The sequence below is a fragment of the Moschus berezovskii genome, chromosome X (assembly GCF_049115385.1).
Source record: "Moschus berezovskii isolate FMDL1 chromosome X, NW_MosBer_1.0, whole genome shotgun sequence".
Taxonomy (NCBI): domain Eukaryota; kingdom Metazoa; phylum Chordata; class Mammalia; order Artiodactyla; family Moschidae; genus Moschus; species Moschus berezovskii.
In genome coordinates, this window is record NC_142488.1 from 143743855 (window position 1) to 143768759 (window position 24905).

Here is a 24905-nt window from a genome sequence, read left to right on the forward strand (position 1 = left end):
TGGGTTTCTCTTACCTTGGACGAGGGGTATCCCCTTAAGGCCGCCCCTCCTGACCTTGAACATGGAATAACTCCTCTCGGCCCTCCTGCCCCTGCCCAGCCGCCGCTATTTAGATGTGGGGTGGCTCCTCTCGGCCGCTGCCCCTGACCTTGGACGTGGGGTAGCTCCTCTGGGAATAGCAGACCACCTGACCTGCCTCTTGAGAAACCTGTATGCAGGTCAGGAAGCAACAGTTAGAACTGGACATGGAACAATAGACTGGTTCCAAATAGGAAAAGGAGTACGTCAAGGTTGTATATTATCACCCTGCTCATTTAACTTATATGCAGAGTACATCATGAGTAACGCTGGGCTGGAAGAAGCACAAGCTGGAATCAAGTTGCCAGGAGAAGTATCAATAACCTTAGATATGCAGATGACACCACCCATATGCAGAAAGTGAAGAGGAACTAAAAAACCTCTTGATGAAAGTGAAAGAGGAGAGTGAAAAGGTTGGCTTGAAGCTCAACATTCAGAAAACAAAGATCATGGCCTCTGGTCCCATCACTTCATGGGAAATAGATGGGGAAACAGTGGAAACAGTGTCAGACTTTATTTTTTTGGGCTCCGAAATCACTGCAGATGGTGACTACAGCCATGAAATTAAACGACACTTACTCCTTGGAAGGAAAGTTATGACCAACCTAGATAGCATATTAAAAAGCAGAGACATTACTTTGCCAACCAAGGTCTGTCTAGTCAAGGCTATGGTTTTTTCAGTGGTCATGTATGGATGTGAGAGTTGGACTGTGAAAAAAGCTGAGCACTGAAGGATTGATGCTTTTGAACTGTGGTGTCAGAGAAGACTCTTGAGAGTCCCTTGGACTGCAAGGAGATCCAACCAGTCCATTCTAAAGGAGATCAGTCCTGGGTGTTCATTGGAAGGACTGATGCTAAAGCTGAAACTCCAATACTTTGGCCACCTCATGCAAAGAGTTGACTCATTGGAAAAGACTCTGATGCTGGGAGGGATTGGGGGCGGGAGGAGAAGGGGACGACAGAGGATGAGATGGCTGGATGGCATCACCAACTCGATGGACATGAGTTTGAGTGAACTCTGGCAGTTGGTGATGGACAGGGAGGCCTGGCATGCTGCGATTCATGGGGTAGCAAAGAGTCGGACCCAAATGAGTGACTGAACTGAACTGAACTGAACTGATGGCTGAGGAATATTCTATTGTAAGTATGCGTTACATCTTTGGGCTTCCATGTTAGCTCATTTTGTTAAGAATCTGCCTGCACTGCAAGAGACCAAAGTTTGATCCCTGGGTGGGGAAGATCCCCTGGAGAAGGAAATGGCAGCCCACTCCAGTATTCTTACCTGGAGAATCCCATGGACAGAGCAGCCTGGCAGGTTACAGTCCATGGGATCACCAAGTGTCAACCACAACTTAGTGACTAAAACACCACCACCACATCTTTATCCATTCCTGTGTTGATGAACAATTAGGTTATGTCCATGTCCTGGCTATTGCAAATAGTGCTTCAGTGAACATTGAGGTGCATGTATCTTTTTGAATTATGATTTTCTCTGAGAGTATTCCCAGGAGTGGGATTGCTGGGTCATATATTAGTTCTATTTTTATGTTTTTAAGGAACATCTATACTGTTCTCTGTAGAGGTTGTTTCAATTTACATTCCCACCAACAGTGTAAGAGGGTTCCCTTTTCTCCACATCCTCTCTAGCATTTATCGCTTGTACATTTTTTTTTTTTTGATGATGGCCATTCTGACCAGTGAGGTGATACCCCATTGTAGTTTTGATTTGCATTTCCCTAGTAATTAGTGATGTTAACCATCTTCTCATGTTGTTGGCCAGCTGTATGTCTTCTTTGGAGAAATGTCTATTAGGTCTTCTGCCCATTTTTTAAATGAATTTTTTTTATATTGAGCTGCATGAGCTGTTTGTATATTTTAATTAATCCTTTGTCAGTTGCTTCATTTGCAAATATTTTCTCCCCTTCTGAGGGTTGTCTTTTTGTCTTGTTTATGGTTCCCTTTGCTGTGAAAAAGCCTTTGAGTTTAATTAAGTCCATTAAGTTCATTAGGTCTTTTAATTTTTGTTATTATTTTCATTACTCTAGGCAGCGGGTCAAAGAGGATCTTGCTGCGATTTATGTCTTAAAATGAATGTCTTCTGCCTATGTTTTCTTCTAAGAGTTTTATAGTGTCTAGCCTTACATTTAGGTCTCTAATCCATTTTGAGTTAATTTTTGTGTATGGTGTTAGGAAGAGTTCTAATTTCATTCTTTTACATGTAGCTGCCCAGTTTCACCAGCACCACTTATTGAAGAGGCGTTCCCTTTTTTCTTGATGAGTCTGGCTTATCAATTTTGTTCATCTTCTTAAAGAATCAGTTTTTAGTTTCATTGATCTTTGCTATTCTTTTCTTCATTTATGTTTAATTTTTTCGGTTCTGATATTTATGATTTCTTTCTACTAACTTTGGGTTTTTTTGTTCTTCTATCTCTAGTTGCTGTAGGTGTAAGGTTATGTTCTTTATTTGAGATTTTTCTTGTTTCTTGAGTTAGGATTGTATTACTATAGACTTCTCTCTTAGAACTATTCCCTGGTGGCTCAGATGGTAAAGAGACTGCCTGAAATGCAAGAGATCCGGGTTCAATCCCTGGGTTGGGAAGATCTCCTGGAGAAGGAAATGGCAGCCCACTCCAGTATTCTTGCCTGTAAATTCCCATAGGTGGAGGACCCTGAAGAGTCGGATATGACTGAAGCAACTTCGTTTCATTTCATTGCACTCTTAAAACTGCTTTTGCTGAATCCCATAGGTTGTGGGTTGCCATGTTTTTGTTGCCATTTTTTCATTGTATTTTGATTTCCTCAGTGATCTCTTTGTTATGTAGTAGCATATTGTTTAGCCACCATGTGTTTGTGCTTTTTACAGTTATTTTCCTCTAGTTGATTTCTAATCTCACGGAGCTGTCATTGGAAGAGATGCTTAAAATGATTTCAATTTTCTTAAATTTATTGAGACTTGATTTGTGACCCAAGATGTGATCTATCCTGTAGACTATTCCATGTGCACTTGAGAACAAAGTGCATTCTTCTGCTTTCAGATGGAATGTCCTACAAATATAAACTAAGTCTATTTGGTCTAATGTGTCATTTAAGGCTTGTGTTTCCTTATTGATTTTCTGTCTGGATGACCTGTCCATTGGCGTAAGTGAGGTCTTAAGGTCCCCCACTATTATTTTGTTAGTCAATTTCCCCTTTTATTACTATTAGCATTTGCCTTCTATATTGAGGTGCTCCTATGTTTGGTGCAGAAATATTTACAATTGTTATACCGTCTTCTTGGATTGATCCCTTGATCATTATGTAGTGTCCTTTCTTGTCTCTTGCAGTAGTCTTTAAAGTCTATTTTGTCTAATAGGAGTATTGCTAGTCTAGCTTTCTTTTAATTTCCATTTTCATGGAATATAGTTTTCTATTCCCTCAATTTCATTCTGCATGTGTCACTCACTAGAGCTGAAGTGAGTGTCTTGTAGACAGCATATACTTGGGTCTTATTTTTATATCCATTCAGCCAGTTTGTGTTTTTTGGTGGAAGCATTAAATCCATTTATATTTAAGGTAATTGCTAGTATGTATGTCCCTATTACCATTTTATTAATTGTTTTGAGTTTGTGTTTGTAGATCTTTTCCTTCTCATATGTTTTCCGCCTAGAGAAGTTCCTTTGGTATTTATTGTAAAGCTGGTTTGGCGGTCCTGAATTCTCTTATCTACTCAGTTGCAGGGGAATTGATCTTATCCTCTCAGGTGTCCAAAGTCTTCTGCTAATGTTGAGCAGGTGCTCTATGAAGACTGTTTCATTTGTAGATGTATTCTTAATGTACTTGTGAGGATGGACAAATTCCACATCATCCTATTCCACCATCTTGACTCCTCCCTCCCTGCAGGTTTTAAAAAAAAATCATTATTTAAAGAAATGCCCCGTCCCCAACATGTCTGAAACCTCAGCTGCTGTGTGGGAAAACAGTGCCATCCGCAAGTCTCAGTCAAAAAGTCATTCAGAAGAGTTAGCCTTGGAATCAAATTTACTTTAATTTTACTTATATTTTTCTTTTTCTATAAATGCCTGAAAGATTTATGAGAAAAATAATCATCTGATGAAGAGCTTTTTCAATAAGTACAAAATAAAAATTATATGTACTAAGAAAGTATTTTATCATATATTAATTGTAGGTATGGCTTAATTTCTAGGTCATGCAATTGATGTCATCTTAGATTTTATGTGTCTACTGAAGACCAGAGGCTGGTGGCAAGTGACACCTATGATGCTTGGTAAGCATTCCTGTAAAGGTAGTGGCTCTAGGAGGCTCAATCCTTTCTGAAATCATGGTTCTGGTGCCCCACCTCCAATCATCAGAATCAGAGGCAAGGAATGTATTTGGACTTGAATTTGTAGCCCTCAAGCATGGTTATCACAACTTGTATGATTATGGTATCCAGAGAGGAATGAAGTGTGCTTGCCAAGGATCAGAGTGGCAGGTACCCTGCCCACAATGTCCAGGAGAGGGCAGCAGGAAAAATGAAGGGCAATAAGCCTAAGGGCTCTGGGAGCTTACTGCTTTAGCACCTTCCTGACTTAGGCTGTATGTGTGTTATTGCTGTTGTTGTTCAGTGTCTGACTCTTTGCAACCCCGTGAACTGCAGCATGCCAGGCTTCTCTGTCCTTCACTATCTCCTGAGATTTGCTCAAACTCATGTCCATTGAGTCAGTGATGCCATCCAAACATTTCATCCTCTGTCACCCTCTTCTCCAAAGTACTGGAGCTTCAGCTTCAGCATCAGTCCTTCCAAAGAATATTCAGAGTTGATTTCCTTTAGGATTGACTGGTTTGATCTCCTTCCTGTCCAAGGTTTGGACAAAAAAGAAGTGTGGATATGATGAGCCATATAATGGCCATCCAGCATTGGCTTTGGTTCCTCAGTCCTGAACAACCTGGTCAACCCAGGTTACCCTGTTCAGACCTCTCAGGACCCCTGGCCCAGGTCTTGAGATGCTTATGCTCGCTCCTAGGGTTTCACATTTGCTTGCTTACTTCACAAGCCAAATCTGAGGTTAGGCTGCTTCCTCTTACAGTCCATCCTCTGGGAGTCATCTGCTGGGGGAGGGGGGATGTGAATGGGGGAGGGGGTGTGAAAGGGAGCGGCAGGGGGCACTTCTCAAACAGAAAGTCAAGATCAGAGCTGTGTTTCTGAAAGTGTGGCTCACCCTGGGACCCACATCCACATCATAGAGCCACCAGCACACTAGATATTGGGTAAGCATGCAGACTTTGGGCTCACCATCAGGTCTACTGCTTCTGTATGGGATACAGAGCAAGACATGAGAACTGCCATGATAAAAAAGCATACTAGAGGATTCTTGTGCATCATAGTCTTTGAGAAATCCTGGTCTGGGGTTCTTCTACCCTTAGCTGGGCAAGATGATCAAAGGGAAAATGACTGTTCAATGAAAGGGAGGAAATTCCACTGCCAGGGTAGGGGTGCTGGGGACTTTTCAGTCACTGAGGGATCTTTTTCTTCCTCTCACAAAAGGACCAACCTCTAATTCCAGGTAGTTCCTCAGCTTCCCTCAAACTCCCAGTACTCTGGACTATCAGACCCTGGATTCCCCAAGGACTACTCCAAGCCACATGGAGGAAGATTCTCAGAGGTACCTGGAGAGGCACAAGCTGCTCTGACAGCCCTATACCTGCAAGTTCAGGATCAATAGGCTCTCTCCTTGTTCCACTTCCCCTTCCAGAGGTTTTTAAAAGGACATCAGAGCTTGTTGGGAATGTTCCAAAGTCCAGGGTGAGGGCTGTGCTGGTAAGGGTAGAACTTCCCTTGTGATGGTTTGCATATTTCCAGGCTGGATGAAAGAAATCAACACAGAAGCACCCCCTGTGCCACACCATTTGCCCCAGACTAGTGTAATTTTTTAGTTGGTGTTTATTGAGACCCTTTTGATCCTGGCTCTGTGCTAAGCTCTTGACTTGCATTGTCTCAATCAGTGTTGACAAGGATTTTTGAAACTGAGATTATCATTCCCATTATTTATATGAGAGACCTGAGGCCTGGAGAGGTAAAGTCACTTGCCCAAGGCATCCAGTTAGCAAGTAGAAAGGCTGACTCTGAACCTAGATGGTCTGACTCTAGAGCAGGATGAAGTGAGGAGCAGGCAGAGGTGCTGAGGAGGATGTAAGTGGTCAGGAATAGGAGCTAGAGGAGAAGCTTGGTGAGGAGGAAGGAGGATACAGGAGATGGAGTGCAGTCTGAGCGAGGTGATGGGTGGTATTGGGGTGGGACACAGGAATAGATCATGGACCAGTTGAGGAATATGATGGATGTCATCGGGGGCTGTTCTGAGGTCAAGGCCAGGAAGAAGATGAAGGTCAGAGCCGGGGTTGGAATGAGGAGACTCTGGGGGAGTGATTGGAGCTCTCTAGTGTCACCATGAGCTGGCCTGGAGTGAGAACCCCATCAGGCCGTGGTTAGAATCAAGATGAGGTAACAGTCAGTGTTACCTCTTCCTAGCTTTGCACTTCTACCAACTGCCTTGTTAGGCCTTTTCCATGTTTGCTAGTTTATTGTCTCTCTCCTCCAACCAGAAGGGAACCAGGGCACAGACTTAGTCTGTTTGATTCACCTTTATGTCATCAACACGGGGCAGAATTCATGGAACATAATAGGTGCTCAATAAATACTCAGGGGCAAGTCTCAGGGGAGTGATGATGGATTAGAACATGGGATTTGGCTCTCACTAGAGTGAGAGTCGGGTGGGGTGATCTCCAGAACAAATGAGTTTGAAGGAGGGATGAGGCCCTGGGAAGAGCTGAAGGGCACAGTGCAGTGCTCCTCAGGTTCACAAAGAGTCCAAGAAATAGAGTGAGGTGTTGCGGAGGAGGTAAGGCTTCAAGGGCTATGGTACAAGAGGTCCTTAAATATATGCCTTCTTGCTGATTTCAGTGTCCACGTAGATGATTCAACTCCTTGGTCTCTCAGTCCATTGACTCTTTCTCTTCTCTCTACATATCACAGTCACTTACTTCTCTGGTCATATCCTAATACCCTGCATTATCTGTCATCACCATCCTTCCATAATTGCCATTATATTCTGCTCTCCCAAAACTAGCTCATTCCTTTTAGTTCTACAAGAGCTGCAACAATCATCCAACTCTAGCCACCACCGGGGACCCTTCAGACAAGCATACTTTTTTTCCTACTGCCTTTTACCAGACCCTGACTTTATCCTTCCCTTCCCTTCTTACCCAGCCTACAATTCAAGATCAGTCATCAAAATCTCTCTTTTGAATCCACTCGAAACTCCCATGTACCACTACCATTTCTTTGTACTCAACTAGCAAAACTCAGCTGTGATAAAATCCAACTTTCCACCTACTCTGTGAAGTTCAACATGACTGGAGAAAACCATGCAGACATGCTGAGTAATTTCACTTTAAATGAATGGTCATTAAACCTCAAGTGAGCCCTTAACCCCCGGCAATCATATTTCCATAGAACATCCAGCTCTCCATTAACTGCTGACGCCCGTCTCCCACGCTTACTCCAAGCTGGTGACCTGGTTTCCTGTTTCAATGAGAAGAGAGCTGCTCTGAGCTCCAGCATCACCTCTCCCACCTATGTGCATCTTGGCAGGTCTCTCTGGCATCATCAATTGTTCCTTCTTTACTGGCTCATTAGCACACACATGTTGCTATGCTGTAATTTCTCCCATATTAAAAACAAAAACAGTTTCATGTGGTCCCCATGTACCCTTACAATTACCAGTTTCCCACTTCTCTGCTCTCCTTTACAGTACAACTCCTCAAAAGAACTGCCAGTTGTTACTCACTGGCATTTCTCTTTTTCCATTGTAGATTGAAAGCATTCTCAGCTGCCTTGTTTCCCCACGTCTCTCTGGAAATTGCTCTCAAAGGTCACCACTGATCTCCATGTTGCTGCAATTCTTTGTCCTCCTCTTCTTCATCCAGTCAGTAGGACTTGAGGCACGTATGGGTCCCTCCTTCTTGATACACCTTCTTCAGTTGTCTCCACCTTCTCCTGGTTTCGCCCGCTACCTCATGGGTCACTCGTTTATTTGCTGGTTCCTTCTCAGCTATTGCCCCTCTAGACGTTTGCCTGCCCAGGGCTTGGTTCTTGGGTTGCTTTTCTTTTTCTACACTGACTCTTTTGTTGATCTCATCCAGTCTCATGACTTTTAATATGGATTAGATGCCAATTATTCTCCTATTATGTCTCCAGCCTTGATGTCACCCTTGAACTCCGGGCTTCTCTATGTTAACAACACCATTGCCATCTTTCTTAATTCAGTTCATGTACTTCCATCCTTCTTGTTTCTCTGAATAAAATCCTGAGAGCTGTCCTTGACTTCTTTCTTTCTGTCATAGCCCAATACCAATCTGTTATCAAATTCTAGTACTCTACCATCAATATGGACCCAGAATCTGCTTACCTCCCACCACCTCCACTGCATCACCTAGTGAGAGCCACCATGACCTCTCACCTGGATTATTTCAGTTAATCTAGTATGTCCCTAAATAGTCTGCTTCTGCCCTTGTCTCTTTATATCACTCTAGCAGTCAAAGTCCTTACATTGGCTTTCAAGGCCCTGCATGATTGCTCGCCACCCCATTGTGGCATGTCTGATCTCATCCCCTACCATCTTCCTCTATCACTTGCTCTATTTCAGCACACTGACCTCTTGGTTGACCCCAGGACATGTGAAAACTGTGGCTTCAGGGCAGAGGGTGTTTTCATACAGTGGTTGGGGAAGACCTCACTGAGAAGATGGCACTTGAGCCAAGACTCTGCTTCATTTTTCTCAACACCCAATATCCTGTATATTTGACTTCTTTGAAGATTTTTTTTCCTCCTCAGTTCCATGAGGGTATGAGTTAATGTTTATTTGCTGGCTCCTGTAATCTTGCATTTTAGAACAGTCCTTGGTACATATTATCATTGAGTGAATACCTGACATCTTAGTGTGCAGAGTGCCACAGACTGGGTGGTGTAAACAACAGATATTTGCTTTCTCACAGATTTGAAGGCCAGAAGTCTGAGATCAAGATGTCTCTCTTCTTGGTTTGTTAGTGGCCGCCTTCTTCCTGTGTTCTCACATGGTCTCTCTCTGTGTGTGTCTGTGTCCTGATCATCTTTTTTTAAAAAAAAAAAACAAAAAAACTTTTGATTTATTTATTTGTTTTTGGCTGCACTGGATCATCATTGCTTTGCTCAGGCTTTCTCTAGTTGTGCAGAGTGGGAGACTACTCTTCACTGCAGTGCTCTGGTTTCTCATTGGGGTGGCTTCTCTTGTTGCAGAGCACAGGCTCTAGGCGCCTGGGCCTAGTAGTTGTGGTGCACAGGTTTAGTGGCTTCACAGCATGTGGGATCTTCCCAGACCAGGGATCAAACCCATGTCCCTTACATTGGCAGGCAGATTCTTACCCACTGAGCCATCTGGGAAGTCTGACTATCTCTTCTAATAAGGACAACAGTCAGATAGGAGTTGACGCCACACTAAAGACCTCACTTTACCGTAATTGTCTCTGCAAAGACCTTGTCTTCAAATATGGTCATATTCTGAGGGGATTCCCTTGTGGCTTAGTTGGTAAAAAATCCGCGTGCAATGCAGGAGACTTGAGTTCAATCCCTGGGTTGGGAAGATCCCCTGGAGAAGGGAAAGGCTACCACTCTAGTATTCTGGCCTAGAGAATCCAATGGACTGTATAGTCTATGGGTTCTCAAAGAGTCGGACACTACTGAGCGACTTTCACTTCACTTCACTTCACTTCTGAGGGAATTAGAACTTCAAAATATAAATTTGGGGTGAGTAATTCAGTGCATAATACTAGATTAGTTTATTGATCAGTGTACAGAGATGGATTGAGACACTGATGGAGTAAGGATCCATGTTAGGCTCAGGAACACAGCAAGGCCTGGTGAAGACATAAGAGATTGGCGGGCAACAGAGCTCATAGGAGGGCTCAATTCTGGGCTGGATGACAATGGGGTAGAGAGTGATGTGCCAGGGTTGAATGAGGCTGGAAGCGAGTACTTCTTTCAGCCAAAGGGAGAGGCCATGGTGAGGAAGATTATGGAGTCAATGCATTGAGGGGTGAGGAAAGGAGAGACTGGCCAATGTGGGCAGAAGTGAGGAGGGAAGGAGTCAAAGACTGGTTGGGTGGTTGAGACCTTGGGATAGGACCCTCGGGGATGTTGGGAATGTCCTTGATGGGCAGGGTCATCCATATTCTTTGATGGGCCCAGTGAAAAATTCAGATCTCTTACTCAAAAAGTATTAATAATTTTAGATGGTGACAGCAGAGCCTTGAACCAAACATAGGGAACCCTTCTAGACATTGAACCCTGTCCAACTCCATTGGTCCAACAGCCATGGACCTGGTCCTGCCAGATGGGCTCTGGATCTGAAACGAAGACAGTTTAGAGGTTCGGATCAGGTTGGGATGGAAGAACTAGCCTCTTGCGTTGTATTGGGCATTTTTATATGATCTACCTTTTGCCATTTTTGTGGCTTATTAGCAACTGTACCGTACACTGTTTTTGAAGCTGGGTCATCCCATGATGTACCCTACACATGTGATTTTCACGTGTGCCAAGGTGTGTTTGTTGAGATCACCAACGTACTAAGGGAGGCTGCTCATTGAATTTGATGGAGATGAAGGAGAAGTGAACATGCACAAGACCAGAGCAGGTCCAGAATTCAGGCAATGAAGATCTGAACTGTACAAGTAGCCTGAGGGAGGTTATAAAGGAATTGTGATTTGATTGGAAAAAGAAAACCCCTTGAAGTGCATCTAGCTGCAGTGCCTGGCCAAGGCAGAGAAACCAGTATCCAAGCCCTTGCCATCCCGGTGCAGTGGGGGCTGTTCAGACCACGATTTACAAATGGGGCCAGAGGGGAGATTGCAGCCCTCCCCAGCCAGTCCTTGGGAGAGCCTGGAACCATCCTGAGGGGTGATGAAAAGCCTTCTGAGGGAGACAAAATCTGGAAGAAGCCAGGACACAGGCTCCCACAGGGAGGATGCAAGGGCTGGTGCTGCTGGTGCTCTTGGGGCAGTATCTTGGTGGTAAGTTGAAGGCTGACCCCCACTCCAGCTTCTCACTGCACTCCAGCCTCTCCCACCTCATCTCTACAAGAATCTACTGAGCCTGCTGTGGATGTGGCTCTCTGTTGGATGCTAGGGACACATGAACAGACAAGGTCCCTGGCCTCAAGATAGAAGAGGCAAGTGTGCAGCGCCAGTGAGCAACCAAAGAACACAACACAGCTGGACGTGGGCAAAAGCTAGCATGTGTCAGACTCATACAGCAGGCACACTTGATGGGATTATCCCAATTTGCCCTCTTCCCCACCACTGGAAGGCTCCCCAGGTAGCTCAAATGGTAAAGAATCTGCCTGCAATGCGGGAGACCTGGGTTCGATTCCTGGGTCAGGAAGATTCCCTGGAGAAGGGCATGGCAACCCACTCCAGTATTCTTGCCTGGAGTAGTCCATGGGGGTCGCAGAGTCAGACACAACTGAGCAACTAACACAACCACCATTTGAGGCAGGTACTATTATCATCAGTCTCATTTGACAGATGAGGAAACTGAGATGCAGACAGGTTAAGTCACTTACTGAGAACTGATCTGTGGTACTGCCAAGAGATGATGCAGGCAGCATGCTGCAGACGCCCTGCTCTTATTCCTTCTTGCCCTTGTCACCCACAGAAGGCCCCACATTTATAGTCTCTGCAGACAGAGAGCTGGGAATGGAACAATCAACACAGGGTGGGGGTGGAGAATCCCTAAGTCCTCAAGAGTAGAGATGTCATCTGAGCTCCCTGGGAAGAATGAATACAAGTGCACAGAGGCTGACGGTGGGAGGAAAGGAATTCTGGGCAGAGAGGGAACTAGAAGTAGACTGGCTTTGCTGCATCCAGAAGCTTAGTTGGGGCTGCTGGAAGACGGTGAAAGTCATGGACCGTCACCTCATCCTGAAAGCTTGTAAAGCCATCTGTGAAGATCAGGACACAGTGGAGGACTAGGGGACCCAGGAAGTGCGGTCCTCAAGAGCCCCAGACCATTTCCCCACGAACTAGGGCCCAGGATCTCAAACTCAGGGTACCTTGAAAACATACATAGCCCTCTGGGCCCTGAAGGAGCTCTATTCGCTATCCTACGTGAACTTGATTTTTTCCGTGGAAGCCCACTCAACAGGCCAGGGAGCCGGCCTTGCTGCCTTCCTTGGGGAGGGTTCAGATGGTCTGTGCTGAGCAAAGAAGGCTCCTGCAGCCTTGGAAGAGCAAGCCAGGCAGGAGAGGACTCTGCAAACAGGAGGCAGGGATGGAGAGGAAAGCACCACTGGGTGGGGAAAGGGGAGGAAGAGGAGACAGAGGCCCTTTCTACCAAGGCTGCTTTCTGCCATTCCCCGCCCCCGGGGCATAACCGGAAGCAGCTGGGTGGTGGAAGCTTTCCTGCTAGGGCAGGTAGGTATTTCTCTGCCTGGAATGGGGGGCGAGGGTAGTTCCGGGGGACGTCTTCCAGGCTCATTATGCCCCCAAAACACCAAATTAAGGGGATGCATCTACTCCCTTGTGGGGCTGGGCTCCAGAGGTGCAGAGAACAAAGAGAGCCCCCCCAGAATCCAGCAGGCCTGATGGGCCTCTCCTGAGAGGCTTTGGCAGCCTGGGCCCCAGAACTGGCCTGCCATCTGTCAGCCGCCCACCTCTCCTGGGTTCTCCACGCACTTGTGTCAACCCTCTGCCACCTGCGTCCAGTCAGTACTACTGAACCTCCCACAGGGCCTCCCACACCCACCCGGCGCTCCCCTGGCAGACCCAGAAGATTCCATCCTCGCCCATTTCTGCGCCCCAAGAGTCCCCAAGCCCATCTCTTCCTTTATTTCGCGGCAGCCCCCCCCCCGCGAGGGCAGCGGGATTCTTCCCATTTCCCAGACTTGACCAGAAAGAAGGCTGCCGTCCCGGGGCAGGGGTGAGGGGTGGGGGTAAGTGACGAAGCCAAGGTCACCCAGTCATGGGCGGCGGAACCTGACCTCGACTCGGCCCTTCTTCTGCAGGCCGGCTGGCACCCGGCTGAGGCAGGTCGGGGAGGCTGGCTCGCGCCCCTCTTGGCCCCGCGGGCAGTCGGGGCGGGCCGGCCGGAATGACAGGTGAGCCGGGACAGAAGACACTTAGGGGGTTGGGCTGCGCGGGGCCACCTGGCGAGCTGGCTTTGGGTGCGGCCGCCCGAGCCTGAGGCGGCGCGGGGCTTCCGAAGGCCAGAGCCCGGGGTAACGCCGGGGCCCGCGCCTCCGGCCGAGGGTCGCGGGGGCGCCCCGGGCCCGCCGACCAGGCCCCGCCCCCTGGTGGCACGGGCGGGGGCAGGGGAGGCGCCGGCGGAGTGGGGCGCGGGCGCGCGGTGCTTGGTGCGCGCCGCCGCCCCTCCGGCCCAGCTCGCCCGCCCGCCCTACCCCCTCAGCCCCCTCGCGTCGCCCCCCACCCCTTCTCCTCTCCTCGGCCTGGCGGCCCAGCGCGCGGTGCGACGCGAAGATCGCGGCCCGGCGCTCGGGGCGCGGGGTTCGTGGCGCTCGAGGGTGGCGCGCCAGGCGCGGGGCGCGAGGCCAGACCTGGAGCAGCAGGCAGTTGGGGGGGGGGCTGGCGGGCAGCAGCGGAACCCCCAGAGGAGAGCAGGGCCAGGGGGGTATAGAGGTAATGGGTAGGGCCTGGGAATCCGGCTGCGAGGGCGGGGAGCTCCAGGCGCACTTCAGCCCGGGCCGGGCTGCGCCCCGGGGCGCCCGGGGGTAGCGGGGCGGGGAGGGACTGTGGGAGGAGACGGCGGGGCCGGGCCGGGGGGCTTGGCCGACGGGGAGCAGGTGGGCGGGGACAGGGGCCCTGCTGGAAGAGGCGCCGCAGCGAGGTGGCGGGCTGCGTGCACAAACAGGGCGGCCGCCTCCTGGGCCCGGAGAACGGTGAGGCCGCTGGGGTTGGGCGCCCCGGCCCCGAGGGCACGGTTCCGCGTCCAGGACCCCTGAGCTGGGCGCTGGGCACTGTGGGGGGAGGATCTGGAGGCCTGGCCGGGCCACGGCGCCAGGGATTCTGCAGCCGACCCAGCTGCTGGGCCAGAGGCAGGAGTTCTTGGGCAGCTCGCCGGTGGCGGGCACTGGTGGCGGGTGATGGTGGGCGAGGACAGGCACCTTCAGGGCTGGCATGAGTGGAAAGGGGACGAAGAAGGCCCAGAGTTTGAGTTAGAGGGTCATTTGGGAGTTCCGTGTCACCGGGTGGGTTGATGAGTCATGAGATTTGGGGATCACAGAAGGCTTTCCTGGTGATTAGTTTTGAGTGAGGGCAATGAAGAGGGCTGGGATTTGGAGAGGCGTTTTTGAGGCCACCTTTGGGACACTGGGTGCTCCTGTGGCTGCCAGTTCCCATGCGAGGGACTTTAGAGCCGACGTCCCAGAGTGCTGGGATGGGGCAGCTGCGGTCCAGGGAGGGGTTAAGGAAGGTCTTTGTGGTGGCGGGTCCCAGCCTTCCTTCCTTTCCAGGCCTTCAGGATTCAGCTGAGTTCCTGTGGGGAGTGGGTTAAAAATTCCTCCGGCCTACAGTCAGCCTTAGAGTATCCACCAGGGGCAGGAAGGACATATACGTGCGTGACTGCCGCTGCATTCTCTGTCGTGGAGCCCTCGCGCTTCCTCACTGTTGCCATAGTAACGGCCTATTGATGGTGTATTTATAGGGAAGAAGCAGGCGCTAAATTTTGGGGAAGGAGGGGGAGGAGGCCTCAGGCAGCAGAAGTGAGGGCGGTCACAGAATTGTAAATGGAGTGAGCCATGCCCGGGAGCTGTTTGGGAGAGTTACTGGCTTGTCTGAAGCTTAAAAATGAACTAATGACTTATGCATGTGTCAGGCTAACCTAGTTGGCCTGTGATACCTGTGGGTGTGTGTCCACCACGGTCGGGTGTGCTTCCACCACGGTCGTGTATGTTTGGGACAAGGCATAGCTATCTAGAAGCTGTTACATAATTTCTGCACAGAAGAAAAATGTAAAAAGCAACACTGCAGTTCTCATTGATAAGCAATGAGACGTATTTTTCTGTCGTCACTTATTAGTAAGACTTTACTCATTCTTTTCAATTCCTGACACAACAGCTCCATTTTTCTTCAGTCAAAAACCTTGCTGTTAGGCACGCCACACCCACACCCTAGACACATGACTGGCACTGGCTTTAGGGGAACCTCAGAGACCCAGAATGGAAGCAGGATTTTGAGATACTATTCCATCTTCTCTCTTCTAAACACCAAGGGTCAACTTTTCTCACCATGGCAGGCCCGTCTGTGGACAAATTCCCATGTTAAGAGTTTTGGGTGGGATTGTTGTGGGGTGCACAAGAGAAAGGCTCCCTCAACATGGTATTTCCATAGATGGATGTTAGCTTTGCTCTTTTTCCTTCAGTTTTCATTTCATTTATGATTCACATTCTACCTGTTTGCCAAAAGGATTAGAGGATATATTTTAAATATACATAAGATTGAAAACATAAGGAGAAAAGTGGATACCATGTCACAGGGGAGAAAGCATATGTGTTTAATAGCTAGGCTTCCAGGGAGCCTGTGCTTTATGGTTAATGTTAACACTGTACTTCCTGGCAGCCTAGGCAAAAAGGGTAGCCCCATGGGTGACACCATTGTGTCTAACATCCAGTTAGTCATAAAACCAGAGCTTCTGCTTGGGGAGGGGAGCCATGGGGTGATTGCTCCCAGATGTGGACAGCTTGGCCAGTGCTCCGAAATATGTGCGTGAGCGGGAGTGTATGTTGTGGGTGGGGGCAGTGTGCTGCCGTCATGGTTTACATAGTGGCTGGATAATTCCTGAGCTTTCGGCTGATAACTCCAATGAGAAGGAACAGCCTCATCTAGCCAGCGGCTCAGGTTTGAACATGTCCATCCATGTCTAGGTCCTCTGCTGCTGTGTTGTTTAATGCACAGAAAGGAGAGATGACTCTGTTTCAGGAGATTCTTGCCAGCCTGTCTGGTGAAGAGGAGCACAGCAGGTCCTCTGGGCTTGGGCTGTGACTTTGGAGATGGTTATTGTGGCTGTGGGAAGCGTTGCCAGTGCCCACTTCTTAAACACACATTGCCTGGTTTCAGGGACTGTGCTTGTCATTAGAGGTATGTGCGACTTGCCATTGTGAGGAAGCTTTGTTCCCCAAACAGGTCCTGTCTCTGTCGCTGTTGACTTGCTGGGGCTTCCCTAAGTGCCCCTCTTTTCTCTGGGGTGTTTTCCAAGTCAGAACTGTACACGTTCATTGAGTCGAGTGAGGAAGGCAGAACCTCAGACTGTAGGAGTTTTTCTTTATTTAAAAAAAAAAAAGAGAAAATATCAAGCCTTAGGTCTCGACTCTCAGACTGTGTTCTTGGGGGAAATAGCTGGAAGGTTTGCCGTGGGCTCTGCTGCGCCTCGGGGAGCTCCAGAGGAGAGTTTGGACAAGGATGAGAGTGACAGGGCTGGGAGTGGCTGCACAGAGGGTGATGTGTGCCATGATGGGCTGCTGTGACCTTTGACCAGGCCAGTGTGGGCAGGGTCACATCCCAGGGCTGAGAGGGTGCCCTGTAGGTTTGGGGGTGTGATTTCACCATGACTCTGCTTTCCTCCTTTGCCAGGGAAGTGACACACTGGATCTGACGGAGAGCCATGGCAGGTGAGTTTGTCTGGGCCCTGGCCAAGTTGGGAAGGGCCGTGCCTAGGGCTCATGGAAAAGTGCTAGCCTACCTTTCAAGGCCTTTCCAGCTTTCCTCGTACTGTGGGTGTTCCCGTGGCTCCTGTCCAATTGTATGGGTCTCATCTTTCCACTCTCAACTCTTCGGCTCCCTTCTGGAGCACAGACTCCCCTGGAGAAGTGCGCCTACCCAGGCTACTCGGAGAGAAGCTAACACGGCAGGCCATGGGGGTTTAGGGAGGGATGCCTGCCTGGGACCAAGAGGGCCTGCCTGACATGAAGACTAAGAAACCCCAACTCTAGGGGCACACTAGGAGCAGATGTCACCTCTTCTTTCATCTTCCAAAGTCTCAGCTCAGGCTTCTGGGGGTGCCAGTCAGCTCAGCTGGAACTGGGGGCTCCCCTTGGGAATAAAAGGATATGGCTCCCACTCCGTGATATTTTGGCTGGAGGCCATCTGTGCCCAGTTTCCAAAGGCCTAGATTCTCCATCTTGAGCCTGCTACCTGTCCCATGTGAACGCCTCTTCCCAGAGGTCCTCTCAGATTCATGTGTGTTCAGTCTCCTGATCTCCTGCAGCAGGGCTTGTACTAGACTATCTAAGGCAGGACTCTTGATACCAGGCCATCCAACAGCCCAAGTGGCCATTCAGGTGGGGGATGCCAACATCAGCCTCACAGGGAAATGCATCCTTATGATAAAGGCTCTGATTTTCTCTTTTGGAGGTGAGGCAGAAGATACTGGGGACGTATTCACTGGTGACTATAACATTCAGGATGTGTCATGTGCAAGGTTCTCATGCAAAACACACTTCCCTCTTACGAGGGTCCCATTTTCCTCCAGAGTCTTGTCAGCAGATACAGCATGGTATCAGAGAAAGTCAGCCCTCCTATCTGTTGTACATGTCCAGTAGGGTGTCCTGCCTTCTAGCTCTACCTTGCTTCCCTCCATTCTTGAGCCTCTGTGCCCAGGCTGAGTCTGGTCGGCAGGTGCCTCTGGGCCCCTCCACACTCCAGGCCTCAGCACAACTTTCTCCTCAGTGTTTCTGGAGGCCAAGAATGCCCATTCAGTCCTGAAACGCTTCCCTCGTGCCAATGAGTTCCTGGAGGAGCTGCGCCAGGGCACCATCGAGCGGGAGTGCATGGAAGAGGTCTGCAGCTACGAGGAGGTCAAGGAGGTTTTCGAGGACAAGGAGAAAACGGCACGTACCGCCCTGGGGCTGGGTGCTGGGAGGACAGCTAGCCTCAGGAATAAGCCACACCCACCCTGGGATCTCAGATGGATCAGAAGCAATGAAGGGAAGCCATCCGAGTCCAGGGCAGGGCCACTGGGGCCCTATAAGAACAGCTCACCTGTCCTTAGAGCCCCATCTGCCAGACTCATGGCCATGTTGTCCTCGGTCCTCAGGGCATTCCACGGCCTTGTCAGTGGCTCTCAGAGGCCAGTCAGGGTGGGGGCAGGCACAGACCCTGCGGAACTTGATCCTGACCTGCCGAAGTCAGAAGTGCTTACTTGTGAGTGTCAGCCACCCTTTGTCCTTCTTTTGCAGATGGAGTTCTGGAAGGGGTACCCAAATGCAGTCTACTCAGTCCGAGACCCCGCACAGAGCTCAGATGCCATGTATGTGGTAGTGCCCCTTCTGGGGGTGGCGTTGCTGATCGTCATCGCCTTGTTCATCATCTGGAGATGCCAGCTGCAGAAAGCCACTCGTCATCACCCCTCATATGCTCAGAACCGGTACCTAGCGAGTCGCGCAGGGCACAGCCTCCCTCGGGTCATGGTGTACCGGGGCACAGTGCACAGCCAGGGGGAGGCCTCCGGGCATCGGGAGACAGGGAGCAACCCACAGGTGGTGCTGGGGCCCAGTCGGGGGTGCAGAACCACCGTCCGGCTCGAGAGCACCCTCTACCTTCCCGAGCTGTCTCTCTCCAGACTGTCCAGTGCCACCCCTCCCCCGTCCTATGAGGAGGTGACCGCTCCCCAGGAGAGCAGCAGCGAGGAGGCGAGCGTGTCTTACAGTGACCCACCCCCGAAGTATGAGGAGATCGTGGCGGCCAACCCTGGCTCAGACAAGTAGAGGGACACGTCTCCTGTCCCATGTGAAAGCCTCGTTCAGGGGCCTCCTGTTTCCTTTTAACTTTTTAAAGACTATGCCACCACAAAACAGCCTTAGCCTCCTCATTGCCAAATAATTTCCTCACCGTGGATCTGTAGGAAGTCAGTTGTCAGAGACAGGTGGAGGCGGGTAGGGATCACACGTGCATGGAAACCCCCTGGTGAGAGCCACGGGCCAGAGAGCCCAGCTCTTCCAGAAGCCCCTACATCCCTGCCATCCGGCCCTCCTGTCAGGGACCGGCTTCTCTTATGCCAAAGGAATCACCCCATGCAGTTGACTGTGGCCCCAGGCTCAAGCCCTGGGACCCCGCAGCTGGCCAGAGACCTGTTAGTCCAAAGCCTCACTGCAGAGTTGAGGGAGAGAAGCCAGCCCTCAGCATCCTTTTCCCTCACCAGACCTGTGCTGTCTGTCCTCACTCACATTGGACAAGGACAAGGACAGAGCAAAACCAACAGTAATAACATAATGAACACAATACAACAAAATGATACCACCTGGGCCACTAATAGGAGTTCAAGGGAGATCAGTCACACAGATGGGGGACACCCCCATACCCACCCCGCACTCCCAGCCAGGTTCAAAGGAATGCCTGGAGCCACCCGAGAGGAGGACAGGCTATGTGAAGGATGCGGGCTGGGAGCTGGTTGGCCAAGCTACCCCCTCCACACTGGGGACATGGTCATCTGGAGGGGAGCTCCAGTCCTACTGTGCTTGGCCTCCCTCAGACCTTGGCTCTCCAGGCTCTCTTTCAGCTGTGCTAAAAGCCGCTACCCATTGGCCTGAGCCGAATCATGGCCTCGGGAAAACAGATAACGCTAACCCTGCCTGTGGAGCCACTGGCCTTTGAATGGTTGGGTCACAGGCTGGGGTAGAAGGCTGATGTTTTTTCTCCTTGTGAGGTTGGCCTGTAGGATGATTAAACCCACGAACTCGGTTTCCTCACCATTGTGCTCTCTGGCCTTAAACTTTTAGGCAGCTGCCCTTTTTTTGTGTGAGTAGGTGTGTTGAGATGAACTTGAATTTCAGACGGCTGATTTCTTCTTAATGATGGTGCCCACCTGGGGAGAAGATGTGAAACTGGCCCTTTTTAGAAATTTCTTTGTGGGGGAGATGGGGAAGCCCGTGACCTGGGTTTGAGGGCCTGTCTGGGGTATGCTCTGTCATTGCCAGGTGCTGGTCCGTTTTTAGCAACCCCTTTCTGTGGCCCAGGAACTGTCCACCTCTCCATTTCAGTGAGGATTTGGACAGCAGTGGGGCAGAGGTGACCCTCCCTTTAAGTGTCAGTGACCACGCAAAAGACTGTCAACACTGCCTCCCCACCCCTCCATCTTCATCCTCCTGGCCTCAGCACCAAACCGTTTTTCCTCTGTGGTGCTTTAAAAAATGTAGCAAATTTTTGTGGGGCCCAAAAGAGTGCACAGCCAGGGTCTATTGGCAACCACAGCAGTTTAAAACCCACTGAGAAGATAAGCTTCTCTCTGTCTAAACAGCTCTCCAAGGCAGGCCTTGTGCCTCATTCTTTGAATGTGGCCCTGCCTAGAGGTCACAGATAACTTCTGGAGGCCCCTCTGGTCCTAGGCACTCACCCAGAAACATGCTTCAAGCAAGGAGGCTTGTGCTCTTACCCCAGCGAGGCCACCAGCTTGGCCAACTCAACCCTGTGGCCCGGTTTTCCATCCTTCCCCTACCTCACAGGCCTGCTGGAGGGTGATTGAGCCTGTGCAGTGCTTGAGACACCAGGAAGCCCAGTGCAGTTTGCCCTTAGGAAGATTCTTCTAGAAATACATAGATCACGAGGCACCCGTTTTAGCAGAGGTCTTTGTAGGACTGTGAAGTCAAGTCTCAACCTGGGGAGTCAGTTTCCTGCCAGTTGGACCGTTCCTCCCCTCTCTCTCCCCACCCCCACCCCGAGAGCTCCCTGATGCCAGAGGTGCTGACCAGGTGGCATCCCACCTTTCCTTCCTCCTTCTTTTCCTCTTTCTGGGCCTCCAGCACTGCACTCCTGTCCTTCCTCCCAAAGGCATTTTGGGTGTACACTGCCCCTGCTTCGTCCATGAGGGATGCTGGGATCCATCCTCTTCAGCCATGTTGGAGGACCCGGGGCAGCCTGAGGCTCCGGGGCCTATCCCTGCCGTCCCTGCGTTTTCTCAGGGGCTATGCCTGTGTGTCAACCAGGAGCATGGGAGAGGACACTTAGCCCTCTGTGTCTCCTCCCCACTGGGCAGAGAGCCAGGAACGGGCCCCACAGACCCGAGCCAGAGGGAGGACGCTGGGGAGTGCCTGCTCCCATTGGCCCCTGCCAAGCCCTATCCTGCCGAGCTGCTCACTGTTTGCAGCCAGTTTGAGGTGGGAGCTGGAAGGATGCCCGGGAGCCCGGCCTGGGGTGGAGACCAGCCTGCGTCCTGCGGGTGCCAAGCTCTCCGGTTCTGGGCCTTCGCAGCATTCTTACACATGAGGTTCCGTGGTCCCCGGGACGTTTCTCATAGTTTATCTTAGACAAAAAGGCTGTACAGTACACCATGGTCATAACTCCCTTGCGGTGCACATTTGGCTTTAAGAATGCCCTGTACATATCTTTTCCAACTCTGTATGGATGTCGATTTGATACAATGTTCAATCTGCGATAGCCACATTTTTGTTGCTTTTGGACTTCGTGTGTATGTGTGTATACGGGTGTGTGTGTTGCTTTTTCTCACATGCTTATCTGAAACAATTGCCGGCGTGTGGCTATATTTGTACCAGGAGGGTTCCGGTCTGAGGGGAGGAATGTCACCTCCCAGGGCTAGGCAGTCTGAGGACAGGACCCTGAGTCAGGAAAGTTAAGATGAGCTGCTGGAGCGAGCCCTCCAGAGTTGCCACCTTCTGCCCTCCTTCACTAAAGCTTTTGGAAGAGGATGAAGCAGCTCTGTCCTGTTGGCCTCCCTCCTGTGGGACCCCCGGCTCACACACTCTTTTGGAGCAGTGCCCCCAACCTCGGCTCCTGTTCTGTGGGCGTCAACAATGGAAGGAAATCAGCACTCCTGGGCCTTTTTGGTTTTTCTTTTTCTTTTTGGCGGAAAGATGTGTGACTGTTGATTTTGGGGTATGGCGGGCTGGTTTTTAGATAGTTTTCATTTAAAAACAAAAAGGCTTTAACAAATTCCATGGAATGTGACTTTCACGTGTTTTCAACCAAAATCTTTTTAAGACTTTTTGAAGCAAGCATCACTATCTTGTCCCTCCCCTGCTACTCCCCATCACCTGGGGTTTTTCAAAACGAAAGCACAAGCAGAAGTGTGTGCGGCCCCAGGACAGCTGCCTTGTGCCCTGGCTGACGGACACGTGACACTGTGCCGTCTTACCCAGGGGCCAGGGGCCTCCTCTTCAACTTGAGAATCCCACTGCCATTAGTGTGAATTCCTTTGGGTGCTTCAGAAAATAGGAACCTGCCCAATCTGTTGTACTGTGTCTTTCTGCTAGCCTGAAGATGACCGATCTGGGATACAAAAGCATCTTTCTGCTAAGGAGTTAGAGCCAGATGGTTCCTCTCTGGCCGGGGGTTGATCTTTTCGCAACCAAATGGCATCACACAAGAAGAACTAAGAACACTGCCTCTAGATTGTTCGTTTGTCCAAGAGAGAGAGACAAAGATTACTAAGAGAATTTCTCTTACTCACCTATGCTCTGTGTTTCTAGGAGTGTGCATGGGTGTGCTATGTGTCATGTGTGTGCCCTCACATTCAAGGCCAAGATGGAGAGCTGGGTAGCCAAGCTGCTGTCTAGGCTGCTTTTCAGCATGACAAGGAACGCAGCTCCATCTCAGGATTGCACCAATTCAGAAACAAGCACATCTTCCCCACTGAACTCTAGTCATACTAATCAGTATAATTAGCTAATTGAAAAGTACTGTAATCAAACTGCCTGCAACTGTGATAAAAGCCCATTAATTCAAAGCCCACTAGTTCAAAATGTACGGGGAAAAAAAATAACTTTTTTTTTTGCCAAACTCTAGATAATGCATGGTATCTGCAATTCTTCCTCTGTAGAAATATTCCGAATATTCTTCCTTTGAGTCAATTTTCAGGTTCATATGTGTAAGAGGGATCTAGTTTAAAACGAGTCCCTTTTCCCAATAAAAGGCTCACGATATGATGGATCCCTTCACTGTGCCTTCAGCAGTTCTCGTATGTCAGGCTCTTCGTGTACACGATGACCTCTGTTCTGTCTCTACTGCGTGTGTGCTGGGTATGGCAGCGTTTCATTCTCCTCCCTTATTTGCTCTGTGAATAAAATAGTTTGTGAACTAAATTGCAATTTAAAGTGATATAACTGTGCATCATGATAAATAGTCTGTAAAGCAGATATTTCACTATCAGTCCGGCCACTACCATCATTCGCCCCCAAATATTCAAACGTAGCAAGCTTTCTCTTTCCCAGGCTGTGGGTGGTGAGGCTCATCTGAGCAAGAATTTCCCTGACAAAGAGATCCAAACAGCGCAGCCCATGCCCTCAGGCTCAGTGCCTCAACAGTTATCCCACTGTCCTGAGCTATGTGACCAGCGCCCAGTGCCTGCCCCCAGTCCGCCCCCAGCCCGAGCATTAACACAGATATTCAAGATGGGGACAAGTCCCACAACTTTTGACGGAGGCCACTTTCCCGCTCTTTCACTCTGTGATTGTGACTCTGTGACAGTGGAAACCCTGATATGTGCAACCGAGCTTCTAGACGTGATTACTATGAAATGGATTTATTTTGGTATCGCTTTAAACTGTGCTCATAATTTGTGTGTTGACCCATGTCGGCTGGCAAATCTGTACATTCACTCATATGTCAGGATTTCACTGGAGCCTGGGGTAACAAACAGTTGTACTTCTGCTTTCTCTCTCTCTGTGTAATTGTTGAGTTTAGCTGTTAAGTTTCGTCTCTTTCTGTACCAGAAGATAATGAATAATAATAAAGAGCAAATGGCATTCACTTGTGTTCTCTCCTCACCCATCTTGGATCCCTGCTGACTAACTTCCTTGGGATATGGAAGGTTGTGGGCCAAACTTGTTTTTCCAAGAGTCAGACTGTAGATAAGGAAACAGCCTGAACCAGTTTAGAAGCAGGAAGCAGAGAGGTCCTGGGTCCTAGAGCTGGTCCCGTATGTGTAAGATGATCTGCTGACCCATCCCCCTGGGAGGAGGTTAGTAAAGTCTGCCATAAATCATATTAACAACTTCCCTGTCGCCTGATCCCTGGTTACTCATCGAGATGGCCTTTACTGGAAAAGATATTCTGCTTGGTTTCAGAGCTGGAGGAGGGTCAGGAGGGAGAAATTTTTTGGAGCTCTACATAGGTGGGATGTAATCCTCAGCTTTTGCCCTGGCTCAGTGTCCTAAATTCTGAAGGTGGCAGGAGTCTGAGGCTATTCAGTGGGCACTGACAGTTGAGCCTCCCCTTGGAGGAAGCGTGGTCTTAGCCCGGAAAACTGCCAGCTGTTTGTCTGGAGTGAGATGGGGCCAAGGGAAGTTACTGGTAAAAGTTGTGCCTGTCCCCCATAAGGAAAGTAATCCATCCTTTAATAGAAAAAGCCATGGCAGTGATGAGACAATGGCAGTGACATTCACGGCCTCCTTCGAGGATTGAATGTGGAGGCCCAATGCCAAGAATGACAGCCAGAGGCCTTAGGTTCTTTTCTTATCCCAAGCTGGCTTACTGAGTGATGCCAACCTTCTGAAGATGCTGGCAGTCAAATGAAGACTTCTCAGGCAGACTGCAGCACACAGATGGGGTCATGTTCTAGACATAGGTTTGGAACTTTAGGCTCTTTTTGTTAGAAACTAGCACTCTAGGCAGCCACTGAGGGTCCCAGCCTAGCCCACACAAGGAAACTAACACACGAGAGCTTCCCCCTTTCCCCAGCCCCCTCTTGTACCACGGCCACACCCTTAGAGCAGCTGGTTTGAGATCTCACAGAATGAAGGCACTGAAGGACAGTGGAGAGGGGCCACAAACTGGGCTTCGAAATGATCATAACCAGCCCT

At 49.7% G+C, this 24905-nt stretch overlaps 2 protein-coding genes across 4 annotated transcripts in view; both read left to right on the forward strand.

Moving 5' to 3' along the window:
• PASD1 (PAS domain containing repressor 1) overlaps positions 1-13245 on the forward strand; it is a 105532-nt gene extending 92287 nt beyond the window's left edge. Inside the window, exon 15 of the mRNA XM_088834322.1 lies at positions 13149-13245. Coding sequence (XP_088690448.1) covers positions 13149-13245 — 97 coding nt within the window. The remainder of the gene's footprint in view (positions 1-13148) is intronic.
• On the forward strand, positions 13120-23853 carry PRRG3 (proline rich and Gla domain 3). 3 transcript variants are annotated; one of them, XM_088833777.1, is made up of 4 exons: positions 13120-13241; positions 16729-16766; positions 17824-17984; positions 18333-23853. In XM_088833777.1, the coding sequence occupies exons 2-4, from the start codon at positions 16760-16762 to the stop codon at positions 18858-18860; spliced, it is 696 nt and encodes a 231-aa protein (XP_088689903.1). In that variant the 5' UTR covers positions 13120-13241; positions 16729-16759; the 3' UTR covers positions 18861-23853. The 3 variants fall into 3 exon arrangements, with proteins under 3 accessions (XP_088689903.1, XP_088689902.1, XP_088689904.1); XM_088833776.1 differs by lacking the exon at positions 13120-13241 and adding an exon at positions 13948-14039; XM_088833778.1 differs by lacking the exon at positions 13120-13241 and adding an exon at positions 16146-16236.
• The last annotated feature ends 1052 nt before the right edge of the window (positions 23854-24905 follow it).